The sequence below is a fragment of the Penicillium arizonense genome (assembly GCF_001773325.1).
Source record: "Penicillium arizonense strain CBS 141311 chromosome Unknown PENARI_contig004, whole genome shotgun sequence".
Classification (NCBI taxonomy): Eukaryota; Fungi; Ascomycota; class Eurotiomycetes; order Eurotiales; family Aspergillaceae; genus Penicillium; species Penicillium arizonense.
In genome coordinates, this window is record NW_019173281.1 from 16,882 (window position 1) to 31,051 (window position 14,170).

Consider the following 14,170-nt stretch of genomic DNA (forward strand, 5'->3'; position numbering starts at 1 on the left):
CAAACTTGAGAAATAATAGTGGCAAAATATCAGATACCCGTTAGTTCTCGCTCCTAATCAGGAATTAAAGCTTGGGCTTGAGAAGCCCAGCTTCAATTTCCATTTTGGCATCTTCCCTTAAAACTCGCTTCAGTATCTTTCCACTGGGGTTTCTTGCGATGGCGCCCACAAACTTGACCCCCCCAGTAAGTGCTTTGTATTTTGACAGCCGGTTCAAAACATACTGCTGAACTTCGGTTTCCGCAAGCCTTGACCCGGAATCACCCGGTCGTCGGACCACGTAAGCACGAGGAAATTCCGTATCAGAACTTGGGAAGGTGATTCCAATCACTGCAGCGTCAACAATCTGTGGGTGTGATAAAAGAACAGCCTCGAGCTCAGGAGGTGCTACCTGAAAGCCTCGTACTTTGATCAATTCTTTTCTCCGATCCACAATGTACCACTTTCTGGTAGACCCGTCACAGAAAGCAATATCACCTGTTTTAAACCAACCCTCCGAGTCGAATGAATGAGCATTGGCTTCAATGTTGTTGAAATATCCCGGTGTCACGGTAGGTCCCCGAACACACAGCTCACCGCGGACACCGTATGCTGAGATGTTGTTGCCTTCCTCGTCAATCAGTCTGGGCGAGAGTAAATATTAGTTAGACCGAAACTTCACGACTGGAATCAAGACAACTTACTTGGCCTCAAGGTTTGGTATAAGCCGTCCAACAGACCCTGTGTCGTCATGCTCCGGGTAAGGGAACATTGTAGCTACGCACGAGGTCTCCGTCATGCCCCATACTTGAGTGAATGGGCTGCCATCGCTCATCAGTGATCGAAATCTAGCTTGAATTCCTTTATCCAAAGGAGCAGCCCCGCAGGCTGCAAGCCGCACCTTCTGTAGAAAAGGTCGCTGCTGACAAAGAGGCGACATGAGAATTGCTATAACAATCGGAGGAACCATAGCAAGATCCGTGACGTTATATTTCTCAACAGTATTCAGGTACTTTTCTAGATCGAAGCGACGCATCATGTAGGCAACTGATCCCGCTTTTAATGTTGAAATATGCGCCACAGGAGCTGCGGATGCATGAAAGACGGGCACGGCGATAATTCGTGAGATCTGTCCGATATCTTCGGTCAGCAAAATTCCGCCACTGCCTCGATCAAGGTACCAGGTAGTAAAATCTGGAGACTGACAGCGTACGGTCGAGGATTTAATCCTAGAACAAGTTCATGTTGTGCAATGAGATTGTGATGAGTGATTGTCACGGCTTTGGGTAGTCCGGTGGTTCCACTGCTAAAAAGTCTCGCTGCTGTTGTCTCTTGGGACGTCTTCAGGGTATTAAATCGCACCCAGTCTTCATCTCCGACTTCTAATAGCCTGTTCCATGATCGCATTCCATGGGGGATAGATTGTCCGCGATTGTCAAAGACCCAGACATTTTCCCCCGGTATGTCTGTCTGCTTGGCTGCGCTCAGGAGGGAGTCCAGGATCTCTGGTTCCGAGATCAGGAACTTGCTTTGGGAAGCTTTGATATGATGAACAAGCTCATGAGGGGTATAGGACGGGTTCGACCCTGTGAAAATCCCCCCAGCGCCGATGATAGCTAACACAAGAATGCTGTAATTTATCTGCAAAGACTTAGTTTCAGTCGGGTCTCCAAGACATTCTCCGCGCTCATACATCATTGAAAGAATGTATAAGAACACAATTGCCAGGCTGAAGGCCAGATGCCCGTAGACCTGCGATCAGCTGGCGTACTAGCTTTCGTGCCTGATTACAGGAGATAGAGCGCGAGGGGTCATGGACGCCAATATAGATCTACGCGAGATGTCCAAACTTAGTGGATTCTTTTCGCAGTATTGGCCAGAGCCCCACTTACTGGCTGGTCTTGATCGTACGGTGGCTGATCGAAAATATACGACAAGAGGTCCTGGGTTGGGAGCAAAGTCCTCTCTGCTGGTTCAAATATCATCTTGTAAGAAACGAGGGGATTCACGATTAGGAGACAACAGAGTGCACGTGAGATGGTATAGATCCCTGATATATTCAAACGAGGCGGGAAACTCGAGTTTTGAATGTTTCAATGCCATTCATCCGAGTCCCCGCTTCGGCTGAGCCCCTCATATGGGAAGCTCGGTAGTCGGTTAGAGAGATTGGGCATGGCGATCGTAGATTTCCAGTGAGACCTGCGAACATATATTTGGAATCATTTCGCACATGCATAACTCTTGTGTTACAAGTTCGTGCAGTCCCTCCCGTTTTTCTAGAGCCGATCCAGTTAGCTCGGAACGAGGATGAAGCAAATGCGTATTCATTCTTCGCGAAAGAGGGAGCATTTCGACGCTGAAAGTCAGTGAGTGTATGCCAAGCCATTCCCCCCTTAACTTGTCAAAAGTTCCTCAAATCACAACTTCAACGTCCACACCGATGCTTAACTATTTCCACGCGTCACGATCCAATGCAATTTGATAGCTCTAAGAATCGACTTGCCATTTAATTTTTTTTCTAAATCTGCAACGCCTTTACTAATGCTTAGAGGGTGCTTTAGAATAAGCCGGATGATATATATTGCGGATAATATTGCGGTATGAATTTATTTATTCCTGCAACAAGAGCCAAAGCACATATCGGCCGCTGTTTCCTTGTTAGCGCCGACTTAGTTGTTTTAGGGCTGATGTGTCTCACGATTAAAGTTCTGAGGGATCTCAGGTGCTCTCTGTGGTTTATATCTCTGGCTATAGGCAGTTAGTATGCGCACTTTCAGATTTCCAGGGGATACCTTACTCTGCAACAAGGGTAATCTCAGACCTAGAATCATCTTTGACCTCCGCGTTCTGGCTACGGCGCCATGAGAAAAAAGACTTGATGGTGCTTCGGCTTGGTCGGCTGCTTTCCGGCATTTTGAGGAAGTGCTCTAGATAAGATTGTTAGAATCCCAATTGAATAGATATATACAGTTATATTCGAGTCCATTATAGAGATATATAACCTGCCTACTGTCGACTTGGACATACAAACTTTTCGCCGGCGAAGTATAGTTGGGCGGCGGATGACGTCAATGACCTACGCCGTTTGGTCGACGTCGCTCCACAACGGCCAACTCCATCTCGGCCAACTCGTTCGCTCTAATAAAATGCGCGTCACCCTGCATTTTTTGCGTTCGCCGACAAAATGTCTTCTCCTCCCTCTACTCGGCCATATCGGTCAAAACGTCAGCGACCCTGTGATCAATGCCGGGCGCGCAAGCTGGGATGTCAAACAGATGGCGGAGCCTGTCAACGATGCCGCTCGGCCAAGTTGGATTGTACTTTTGATAAACCTCCACCGAAAAGGGCCCGAAATTCGGCTGTTCCCTTCGTGAGCGTCGAAACCACGCTTGCATCGACATACAACAGCGACTTGACTCGCGAATCCAGCGTGGGTGGATCCCAAGAACCGCGATTCCCTTCCCTGGGCCTGGATCAAAGTAATGGCTTGTCCCCAGGCTCCGGTATTTTACCATCCGGCCGACCACCGGCCCAATTTGTCCAGAGCATCGATCAACTGGAAAACGGCCACGCTCAGCTTTTCGGCGCATCCGCCGAATCAGACCCGTGGTTGTTAAGGCACTGTTGCTTTGACGATTCTGGGATGAAGCACTTTTATAAGGTGCATTTTCGCAATGCTGGAGGCGTGCCGACTGCCCAAAGGATCCCAGTACACTTCATGATCTCGGCTGACGAGCTCACGACAGCTATCAAGTTTGAGACTAGGGCTGGTGCTGGCGATGTAACACGCGAGCGTCTGAATTATCTAGTCCCCCCGGAGTACGGAAGGAGGCTAGTTGGTTTGTGAGTCTTTTTTCCTGATGCGAACATGCAAAGCTAACAAGAGTTCAGATTTGTCAAGTATGTGTTTCCTGCTCTGCCGATCATCTCTCGTTCCCAGCTGGGGTTGACTACAGCGTCATACCAGCTGCCAGAAATATCAGCACTAGACAAGGTTCCTATCCATTTGCTTGCGGCAATTTACGCATCGGCCTTCCAATTTGTCGCCCATGACGATTATCTATGTGTTCTGAGCACCTACCATGCATCCCCCGTTGAGACGCTATGGCGCATGGTCTATGAACTGATCTCTGAGGAGATCCACAGCCCCCGCCTAGCCGTTCTACAGGCAGCCTTACTGTACATTCATCAGCAGCCGAGGGACGAGGCCCGCCTGACGACGGCCGACACCCCATTTCTTTGGTCCTTTGTCGGCCAAATCGTTGGGCTGGCTTGTTCGCTCGGCCTTCACATCGAGTGCCGTATGTGGGGCATCCCGGCATGGGAGAAGCGCCTCCGACGGCGATTGTGGTGGGCTGTTTATGCCGAAGACAAATGGCGGAGTTTATTAATGGGCCGGCCGCCCTATATACACCCCGCCGAATGGGACGTGAGTGAACTGGATGAAGGGGACTTCTTAGTGGGCCCTCGACAAGGATTCTCAACACTGTCCTGTGATACTGAGATTCCTTTCCGGTACCTCGTCAATCTTACACGTATCGGCGAAGAGATTCATGACACCTTCTAGTAAGTTTCTTTCCCGGCCTGTGCCTTTCGTCGGCAATGGTCTGATTTACTAATCCTCATTCGCAGCACACTACGAGCCTCGCAAATCTTGAATGCAAACTTCAGTACCTCGGCGGAGTTGGGTCGTGGCCTACTCGAAAAGTTGAATGCCTGGTATTCTTCTCTGCCGGAGACCTTTCGACTTCCTAATTGGAGCAAGTCTGTTAATGGCCTTGCCCCGTATCCCACATCAATCCACTTTGCTTACCTGTTGCTTGTGGTTTATGTTTACCGGGCTATGTTGAGGCCAATGGCACGATCCTCCAGCCCGCCGCTCATCTTTGATCTGGAAGATATGTCGGCTACGTCACCCTTGCCTGTCAACGAGTCAATGCTCGACTTTATGGATCTCCCTGAAATTGAATCCTTGCCAGAGATTGCAATATCCGATGAGTTCGGGACGGGCGAGGCCACTCTACATGCGGCAGAGAAGTGTGCGTCCATCTTGGTGAATTTTACGAGACGACTGACTTCCAGTGATTTTACGGGGTTCTGGTACTCCTGTAAGTTGTTGATGTCGCTTCCCTATCTGTCAAGCAATCTAATGGTTAACCTGTTTAGGGTCACGGATCGGGTTTGCCACAATTTCAAATTATCTCATGCTGCTACTGGTACAGGCCCCAAATGGGGCTCATGCTACCCGAGCAAAGCATCTCGTGGACTCATGGTTACATGTTCTGCGATGCCAGAGCCAAAGTTTTCCGCTTGTCAAGCTCGGCCTTGCCCGCCTTGATGCGCTTCACTGGGCAGGACTAAGCAATACTTTCGTATTACCTTTACATGTGCAAGAGGCCATAGTCAATCCGGAGATACCGGAGTCTTGATAGTGTGACTTGTTCATTTCGCGTATCTCTACTTACAGTTCTAGTCCCCCGCAAACCCCGTCTTCGGCCGTTTCATTTTTCTATGACCCTTTCTTTAACAGGAGATTGGAGCACCAAGGGGGTTATCAAAGAGCCAACAAAACACTCCTAACCAGGCGTAGTACAGGGTTCATGGGTCCTTTCACACCCCAACTGTTCAATACTTCATAGCGCTGTATACACACGTATGACCCAGTTGTATCCAAACATTTGATTTAGCTTTCAAAAAATGACCAGTTACAGCGTCAATCAGATATCCAATTTTACCCAGGAATCAAGAATCAGCTGCACAAGAGATACGATCTGCGAGAGATATGGCTATCCGTGGATGACGTCGGTGGAGATTCAACGAGTGACAGCTCGATGGCCGCGACATGTCGGATTCAGTGAGGCTTGGTTCCAAGTTCCAAATAGGATGACGTCGCAGCTGTGAGGAGGAGATGAAGAGAAGAGATGTAACTATAGAGGACGATGGCACCTGTCTCCACTTCATCCCGTCCCCCCACGCTTTGCATTGTTCTCTTGTCAACACCCCGGAATGTAACGCTATTTGACTATTTATATGATGTTGGACATTCCAATATTCATCATGCACCATGAAGTGGATTGTTCTCTCCCTCGCGGCTGTCGCGTGTGCGCTGCAGACTTTACCCCCAGTGCACCTTGACCCTGTTGCCGGTAGGGGCTTCTCTCTAGACACAGCCAACCGTACCATCTACCTCGAAGCCGACTTCGCATCATGGAGAGACCAGAATGGCCTGACTTTGATCCCTCCCTCGGCCCTCGAGTTTGCAACCACCTTTCGTGACGACCTGCAGGAGCTGACGAACCGCTCCTGGGACCTCCAAACAGTCACCCGATTCCCCAACGCGTCAGGAGTGTTTCTGGGTCGTGTACCGCATTCCGACCGCTTCACATATGAGGATGGCCGCGAGACTGAAGAGGGATACGAGTTGCAGGTGCAGGATGGGAGTGTGTCCATTCGAGGATCCGGTGCGCGCGGCATGTGGTGGGGGACGCGAACGCTTCTTCAGCAGCTCATCCTGACACGCTCGTCTATCCCAGCCGGTCGCGTTGAGGATGCGCCCGCCTACAAAACTCGAGGCTTCCTGCTCGATGCCGGTCGCAAATGGTATTCATTGGAGTTTTTGAAGGATCTGTGCACCTATGCCTCATTCTTCAAACTGTCCGAGTTCCATTACCATGCGACTGACAACTACCCTCTGAGTCGCGGTCCAAACGCCACGTGGAACGAGGTATACTCGCAATTTTCGCTGCATCCTGAAGACCCAAAACTTCAGCCCCTTGTCCAGCGGCCGAACGAGACGCTGTCCCGGGCCCAGTTTGAGGATTTCCAGCGGCACTGTGTCCAGCGAGGCGTGACAGTCATGCCGGAGATTGAAAGCCCTGGTCACTGTTTGTCAGTCACCAAATGGAAACCCGAGCTGGCGTTGGACTCCAGGGACCTGCTCAATCTCTCCCACCCGGACACCATTCCATTGATGAAGTCCATCTGGACCGAATTTCTTCCTTGGTTCCACACGAAGGAGGTTAATATCGGCGCTGACGAGTATGACTCCACTCTTGCCGATGACTATGTGAAATTTGTGAACGAAATGTCTCAATTCATCCAAAAGACATCTGGAAAAAGCATCCGCATCTGGGGAACATATGAGCCGTCGAATCTCACAATTGACAAGGGTATCACTATCCAGCACTGGCAGTACGGTCAATCGGATCCAATTGATTTAGCTCGCAATGGGTACCAAATCATCAACTCTGAAGACACGTGGGCCTACATGTCCCTGAAGAACGACCATGTTCCTATCATCCCAGCTCCATACCCTCAGTTTTTCAACAACACCCGTGTGCTCAATTTCGCTGACCATGACGGATGGGAGTGGACCCCCGAGTTGTTTAATTCAGTAAACATAACTGAACAACCGGATGCACGTGCTGTACAAGGCGCCATCTTGGCCGCTTGGAATGACAACGGCCCAGACGCGACTACTCAGCTTGAAGCTTATTACGCAATTCGTGATGGCATTCCGGTCGTTGCATCTCGAGCATGGTCTGGTAACCGTGGCCCACAATTGGAACAAGGAAAGTTGGGCACATCCATGGCCTGGTTGACCTCTCGAGCTGTTGGCCAAAACCTCGACCGCCAACTCATTGGGGAGTCCCGATCTAAGTCAGGAACTCTACTGTCATGGACCTTGGACTCGCGGTCGAACTCCGATGAGCACCAGTTGGGTCACGGCAGCAAGGGCATGGACTATACCCTTGAGCTTGAGGTTACTGGTCCATTTTCTCTGCGGTCCCCTGACGCGATCCTTACTCTATCACCAGACGGTCAACTGACTTTTACCTCTGATGGATGGCCTTACCCTCTGCGCTCCGTCGCAGAGGCTGATGGATTTGACCAAAACCAACCGGGACGAATTTGGGCCAACAAGACCACCTCGACCCATGAGATTGTCAAAGTTCCTCAGCAATCGCGACTCACTATTTCCACCAACAAGACTACTGGTAGTCGTGTGTGGGTGGATGGTACTTTTGCCGGGCGCTTCGAAGTATTTGTATACGGAGGGAAAAATCAGGTCTTTTCCTGGAGTCAGATGGCCTTTGTGGCACCACTAGAGACTCTAAAAGGCTCGGGCTTGCACAATCTGACTCTCCGTCATGGAAGCAGACATGTCTGATCGCCAATATCCATTCCCGAGGCTTTCCAGCCCAGGCTCGATCAAAATCCAGATTATGGAGAAGATAAATGAGATTTGCTCTTATTCAACGTATCTTGAAGCTATTCTGAGAAGCCAATACCCAGCAATGAAGCCAAATTATACCACCTCCAAACTAGCAAGCTGTAAGCGATTTTCATCCGAGTCGAATTCAATATCGAGATCTGACGCTGCCGTAAGAAACGCCATTGAATTGCAGCTCAAATAACAATGACGCAGATGTTGATGTCAAAACTAAATCAAAGCAGATACGGTAATAATCCACTCCTTTCGAGTTTGTATGTTTCTGGAACAGCTCCCTTGGAACCCGACTCAGATCCGCTTCCAGCTCACATAAAATAGCAACACCTTGTGATATCAGCTTCACTCAGGTGATCAACCCGGGGAATGGGGACATACTTGCGTTCACAGTCGCAGGAGCTGTGGCCATTGGACAAAACCGCAATGTTTCATGCCATACGAGCGACTCATTAAGACCAAACACGCGGGAAAGTTCCATCCTAATGGGGTCACCCTCGGCCACGGATTGTCCCTCGATGATTCTCAGTTCATATCTTTGTTACTGAAGGGGCACTCACCTTTTTAACATACCATCACATCTGATCAGGCACGTACCATTCTTCGTCAAAGTCACATAACATGGGAGGAAACTCGGCACCGTGGATCTTGGGATCAAAAGGCTCTCGAATCTTGGTGCCATGATTACATCTTGAAATACAGCCTTCGACCTGGTTTCCTTCCTGTCCACGGTAAACAGCACCACGTACCACAGCAGACCAAGCATTCGGGGGCTGCATGATTTGAATTCCGTCGGACGACACCTCGAGGCACTTGAAGAGATATTCAGATGCACCTAACCCTCCGACCAAGATGATGGCCTGTTCCATCTTGATAAGCATCCTTCAGCCTCATTCAACCAATGTTGACTGCTCACCTTCGTAGACAATCCTAAGTCTTTGGTATTTCTTCTCTGCTCGGCCACGAGCTCTTCAATTTGTTGAACGATAGGATCGAAAATTTCCTTGACTTGATCTCTGTTTTCTTCGCTCAGCTCATCTAATTTACGTGGTTGAAATAGTAAGGAACGGTGTATACTTCTCAAGATATAGATGCCCTTCACTAAGATCTACTTGCCGTATTCCAGATACTCCTGGGATAGGGACCCAATATCCAGGGTCATCGAACTCATTTTGGCCCACAGGCCCCGCGTACTTCGGTTTAATATAGTCCTGCCAGTATTTCTTTGCAGCCCTTGCACTCGCAGGGGGGAGCCCTTTGGCAGACTTTTGCTCGATGACGGTTTTGACGAGATCATCAAACCGCTCATCTAGCATCACTGAGCCACAGACAGCGCCTGTACGTGTTAGCGGGGCAACACACAGCCAGGTTGCGATTCATACCGTTCCCTCGGTGGCTTCTTCGAAAATAAGTGCTTCGGTTTGCTTCACACGGTAGGTGATGATATCCTGCGAAAATTGGTCACTAAAATTCTTAAGCGAGTTATGCGGTCGAAGACTCACGACCGTTCCACCTCCAGCATCACAGACAATCAAACAGTGTCCTTCCTAATCTGAATCAGGCAAATGAACTCCAACGGACTTGGTTGAATCAAATATACATACCGCGATTGTGTTTGGCTGAATTGTCCGAATAGCATATACTGCTGCAGCTTCAGGTTCAGATAACAAGGTTAGGTTGGCCGCCGGAATCTCCGCTAGATGAGCAGCTTGCATGGTTGAATTTTTACCCTTATCCGACCATACAGCTGGAACGGTTAGGATATAATGCAAGTCAAAGGTTTGGAGGGCAGCTCCAAACCGACGCCGCAACATTTCACGAGCATGGGTGACCAGACTTGCCAAATAATCACAGGAAACTTGGACTGCTGATTTGCCCATTTGTTTGATGAGCTTTCCAGATTCGCTTGTCGGGGCATAACGAAATTCCTGGCCCTCATCCATCAGAAGCTTGACGCCTTGGATAAGTCGGTGCTGATTGCCTGGGTGAACTGTCTGCTCAGCTTCATAACCCCATTTCATCCGCTTACCATCATACAACAGCAGGGTTGGGATCTTCTGAGAAGTGGCTGAATTATTGTCAGCCTTGGAAAATCTGTATTGATAGTCGATGCTTACTATTTCCACCTCCTGGCCATGTCTGGATGACCTCAATATCATCCGGGCACCCGTCCATCCCCCAGGCGACACTGCGCAGATTAGCTTGGTATGCTAAGAGAAAGATTTACGTACCCGCTGAAGGTGGTACCAAAGTCGATGCCGACGATGAGCCACGGCCTTTCCACATTGGCTGTCATCTTGGATGTAGACCCTATTGCTTGAACTCGCCACGAATTTCGGACAGTGTGAAATGGACTCAAAACAGTCTTTATGATATTATGATATTCAGAAAGTCGGATCAAGGATACAGAACAGAAGGCGGTGGCTTCGTTTGGCTGATATCATTGGACTTGGGTGTGGTCCTAAGATGAGCGTCGGAGCAAAACCTTGTCGTGGAGAACTGGTCATGAAGCTGTCACGTAATATTTTCTGGCAGCCTCCTGAGAACCTTTTGTTCTGTTTTTCTTTTTTTCTTCCGCAGTGCCAGTCATTTACCATCAATATCTTCACCCGCTACTGCCCAGGAGGTTAGTGGACCGAAAAGGAAGGCAACGAACACCCGAATCGCCGTTGAATTTACCCGGATCTTGTTTAGGTAACCCATTCGGTTAAGTCTAAGTTTGACCGTGCTAATGAGATCAGATAACATGGACTTTGAGGACATGTGCACCGAAGTTGAAAGTCTTCATCAGGTTCGTCCGAAATAATCTTTCCTTGGCTTGCCCCTCCCCTAACCCTCCAGATAGAAGATCAAATTCATAGAGAAACATGCGGAATCAGTTCGAAGGCGCGGACTTCTGGCAGAAGAACAAGCGCGCCGGCGTGCCGAGTTACTTGAAGACGTTATACAGGAGGTAGACGCCAGCCGAAAAGAAAACAACCTCCTTGCGACCCAACTAGCTAGCTTGCAAGCTGGGATTAAGTCGTTTAGTGAAGAAGATGCCTGCCACTCTATTCGTCGTCTCCATCACGACCTCCGACATTGGATATGTGTGCATTTTGGTGAATATCTAATGGGTGAACAACGGCACGATATTCAGTTACACGAAGAGACACATGTCTTGATCGTAGACGGTATCCAGTATCATATCGCGGCACTAATGTTTACCACATTTTGGGTCCGATTTATGGTGGGATATGGACCTTCTTGGAACAACTATCTATGTGGTCTGGACCAAGAGGTTAGGGAACTTTGTAAGTGATAGCAGCTGGACCATGGCCTTTTCCGTGGGCTCTGACGAAACCAGACCCTAGTCATATTTCACGTCATTGGAGGTGCGCAATGAGTACCGCAATATTATCCCAGGAAGCACTGAGTTTGCAAAATCAACAACAATATATCGTGACTCAGGTGGAAGAACGGTTCTCCCATTACTCCGTCACAGATAAATTGCACCGAACAAGTCAGCTAAGCGACCTCATTCAGCGGTGTGTCCAACTGAAACAGAACCTGGAGTGCCAAGATGGTGCCTATATTTTTCGGCGAAGTCATCCTCGAATGCCTTTCCGAGATGAGAACATGCGAAGCCTCGTGGAGGAGGTGGGTTCAAATGACACTGTGGAGTACAGCGTATGGCCTGGTCTTTACAAAATTTTACAGCCAGGGAACTGGGCAGTGGTAGAAAAAGAGATGGTCAAAACAACCCCTTCGAGAATCGACACACTATCAATGACTGATGAGTCGGAAGGGCAATCGGAAGATCAATGGCTGGAGGAAATATAGTGGAAAGTTGGTTCAGATGAGAAGTTCTAGGGCACGAAAGATGATTTCCTGCAATTTGAACGTCTAGCTATAGAAAGACCAGTTGCTTTACAAATCCAAAACAAAATATTTACAAAACATCCATCAAACACCATCAGCAAAGCCATCGTTCCCGGATTCTGTGTCGATCTTCATAGAGTCTATCAACCCACAGACCTCGAAAAGCTTCCGCGGTCCCATTCCATCTGGGACACCAACCACTCCCTCAGTCTTCAGACGCTCTAAGGTGGCTTTAATACCCAAATAAGCAGGGGTAATTGTAGCGAATGAGAAGATCATGATCCTGAATCCCATGTCCTCTGCCTCCTTTGTAGTGATGAGTGGGGTTGCTCCATTTTCTACCATGTTTAGGAGAAGGGGCCAAGGAGCGAGATCCTGAACTGCCTGTCGAGCCTGCTCTTTAGAAGTAAAGCCTTCAAGTAGTCCAACATCTGCTCCAATGTCTCTAGCAGCTCTCAGCCGACGGATGCATTCCTCGTATCCATGTTGCTGAAGAGCGTCCGTCCGTGCAATCAAAACAATGTCCGAGTGCAAACGATCCTTGGTCAACTTGGCGGCACGAATCCGCATCAGGTACTCATCCAAGCTGACGACCTTCTTTCCTGCAAGATGGCCACATCGCTTGTTTTGAATTTGGTCCTCAATGTGGAAGCCCGCGACGCCTGCCTGGATGTATTGTTGAACAGACTTTGACACCATCAATGGGCCTAGCCAGTAGTTAGCATGCTTTCGAGACACACTACATCCGTTGACTATACGTGTCACATACCTCCGTAACCAGTATCCATATCTGCAATCAATGGGGGCCCGAATGGGTCAAGGTTGGCAATCATTTCGGCATTGGTCTTCATGTCATGGAGCTGAGCTAACCCCAGATCCGCCATTCCCAAGCGCGAGGCGGTGGTTCCAGCGCCAGTCTGTTAAGATAATTAGCATCTGTGCATCCGCATTCTTGCGTCATTCTTCATACCATGTAAAGTCCCTTGAATCCAACCTCCATGGCAACACGAGCGGAGAGACCATCATATACACCGGGGCACACAATGAGGTCTTTCGTATCTTTTAGCATCCGGCGCAGCTTGGAAGCCGCAGGAATAACATAAAGAGACACAGTCGGCTCCTGGCGTGTTCCATTGACCTCATAGTACCCATCCTTCTCAACAGTAATTGTGATAGTCATCTTGGGTGATTGATTGACGAGATTATTTTGTTGTTTGGGAGTTCTGATTATTCTGATTCTTGTAAGATATCCCAATGACCGAGATAGATGCCTCTCTTTATATTTTTGGGTGCAATGGCGTCGGAGTAATATGGCTCATCTAGGGTGACTGAATCAGGACCAAAAAAGTCTGCCTAATGTTAGAGAATTACACTCCCACCAGACGAAAAGCTCTTGGGTTCTCGGGGATGCAACATTCCCCGAATTGCCAAGACCTCATTAGGGCCTTTATCTTGCCTTCGCGTCGTACTGGCCATGCCTCAGAAGCCAGATGACCTCAGCCACGCGCAGTTAGACTACCAGAGATACACTGCGCGATATACACGTTGCTAGCCGCTCGGGCAATTCATGAGACTTTTCCCGTCAATCAGTAGTGTGAATGGCGTTCAAGTCGAGGTCGATATCTGCATGGACTAGGGTCAAAACAATGCGCCGGTGTAGTCTATTGATCTAGATGCCTCAGAGGTGATCGGCCACTGCTACCCCGACGGAGATTCTCTATCACAATTGCTCTATTGAGCAAGGGCGTAATCAATCTAGGGTCTCTTGGCATAATGACTGCATGCTGCAAACGCGTGCCCTCTTCTTCGCTCTTGCATGAGCGGAGATCCGCATGTCGGTGGCAATATGTTGAGCAGAAAAGGGTTCTTGGCCAACGGGGTTGTTTCACAAGAACCCTAGTTCGCCAAGCTCCAGACACTATCTTTCGGGCGGGAGATCAACAGCCAGAGGGCGCCGTCAGCGCTGCTGTGGACAGCGTATCATCGCTTACAGTGAGACAATTTTCAATCTCCACCCGAGGCTTGGATTTGAGAACAGAAGACTCTTGGCCCTCAGGCCCAGTGAGCACTGGCGGGTTGTACATCAACCCCTCGGTGGGAGTC

General features: G+C 49.1%; 7 protein-coding genes across 7 annotated transcripts; 2 read left to right on the forward strand and 5 right to left on the reverse strand.

Moving 5' to 3' along the window:
* Positions 1 to 64: 64 nt before the first annotated feature.
* PENARI_c004G04645 (acyl--CoA ligase) lies at positions 65 to 1,674 on the reverse strand (the record flags this gene model as incomplete). The annotated part of the gene is made up of 3 exons (XM_022629096.1): positions 65 to 623; positions 684 to 1,108; positions 1,186 to 1,674. 3 exons carry the CDS (start codon positions 1,672 to 1,674, stop codon positions 65 to 67), a joined length of 1,473 nt encoding a protein of 490 aa, XP_022491247.1.
* A 983-nt stretch (positions 1,675 to 2,657) lies between these two features.
* Positions 2,658 to 2,892, reverse strand: PENARI_c004G10222 (uncharacterized protein; the record flags this gene model as incomplete). Its single annotated transcript, XM_022629383.1, has 2 exons — positions 2,658 to 2,727; positions 2,777 to 2,892. 2 exons carry the CDS (start codon positions 2,890 to 2,892, stop codon positions 2,658 to 2,660), a joined length of 186 nt encoding a protein of 61 aa, XP_022490759.1.
* Positions 2,893 to 3,163: 271 nt separating this feature from the next.
* On the forward strand, positions 3,164 to 5,340 carry PENARI_c004G04896 (uncharacterized protein; the record flags this gene model as incomplete). The annotated part of the gene is made up of 5 exons (XM_022629113.1): positions 3,164 to 3,822; positions 3,871 to 4,545; positions 4,612 to 5,018; positions 5,062 to 5,087; positions 5,146 to 5,340. The coding sequence occupies 5 exons, from the start codon at positions 3,164 to 3,166 to the stop codon at positions 5,338 to 5,340; spliced, it is 1,962 nt and encodes a 653-aa protein (XP_022490700.1).
* A 703-nt stretch (positions 5,341 to 6,043) lies between these two features.
* On the forward strand, positions 6,044 to 8,149 carry PENARI_c004G10049 (beta-N-acetylhexosaminidase; the record flags this gene model as incomplete). The annotated part of the gene is made up of 1 exon (XM_022629375.1): positions 6,044 to 8,149. The coding sequence occupies one exon, from the start codon at positions 6,044 to 6,046 to the stop codon at positions 8,147 to 8,149; it is 2,106 nt and encodes a 701-aa protein (XP_022491138.1).
* Positions 8,150 to 8,762: 613 nt separating this feature from the next.
* On the reverse strand, positions 8,763 to 9,075 carry PENARI_c004G02291 (uncharacterized protein; the record flags this gene model as incomplete). Its single annotated transcript, XM_022628974.1, has 2 exons — positions 8,763 to 8,766; positions 8,804 to 9,075. The coding sequence occupies 2 exons, from the start codon at positions 9,073 to 9,075 to the stop codon at positions 8,763 to 8,765; spliced, it is 276 nt and encodes a 91-aa protein (XP_022490803.1).
* A 174-nt stretch (positions 9,076 to 9,249) lies between these two features.
* On the reverse strand, positions 9,250 to 10,502 carry PENARI_c004G07925 (Hsp70 family protein; the record flags this gene model as incomplete). Its single annotated transcript, XM_022629260.1, has 5 exons — positions 9,250 to 9,542; positions 9,639 to 9,753; positions 9,811 to 10,274; positions 10,324 to 10,394; positions 10,438 to 10,502. The coding sequence occupies 5 exons, from the start codon at positions 10,500 to 10,502 to the stop codon at positions 9,250 to 9,252; spliced, it is 1,008 nt and encodes a 335-aa protein (XP_022491089.1).
* Positions 10,503 to 12,151: 1,649 nt separating this feature from the next.
* PENARI_c004G01100 (isocitrate lyase/PEP mutase family protein) lies at positions 12,152 to 13,247 on the reverse strand (the record flags this gene model as incomplete). Its single annotated transcript, XM_022628917.1, has 3 exons — positions 12,152 to 12,774; positions 12,837 to 12,984; positions 13,038 to 13,247. The coding sequence occupies 3 exons, from the start codon at positions 13,245 to 13,247 to the stop codon at positions 12,152 to 12,154; spliced, it is 981 nt and encodes a 326-aa protein (XP_022490818.1).
* Between the last annotated feature and the right edge of the window lie 923 nt (positions 13,248 to 14,170).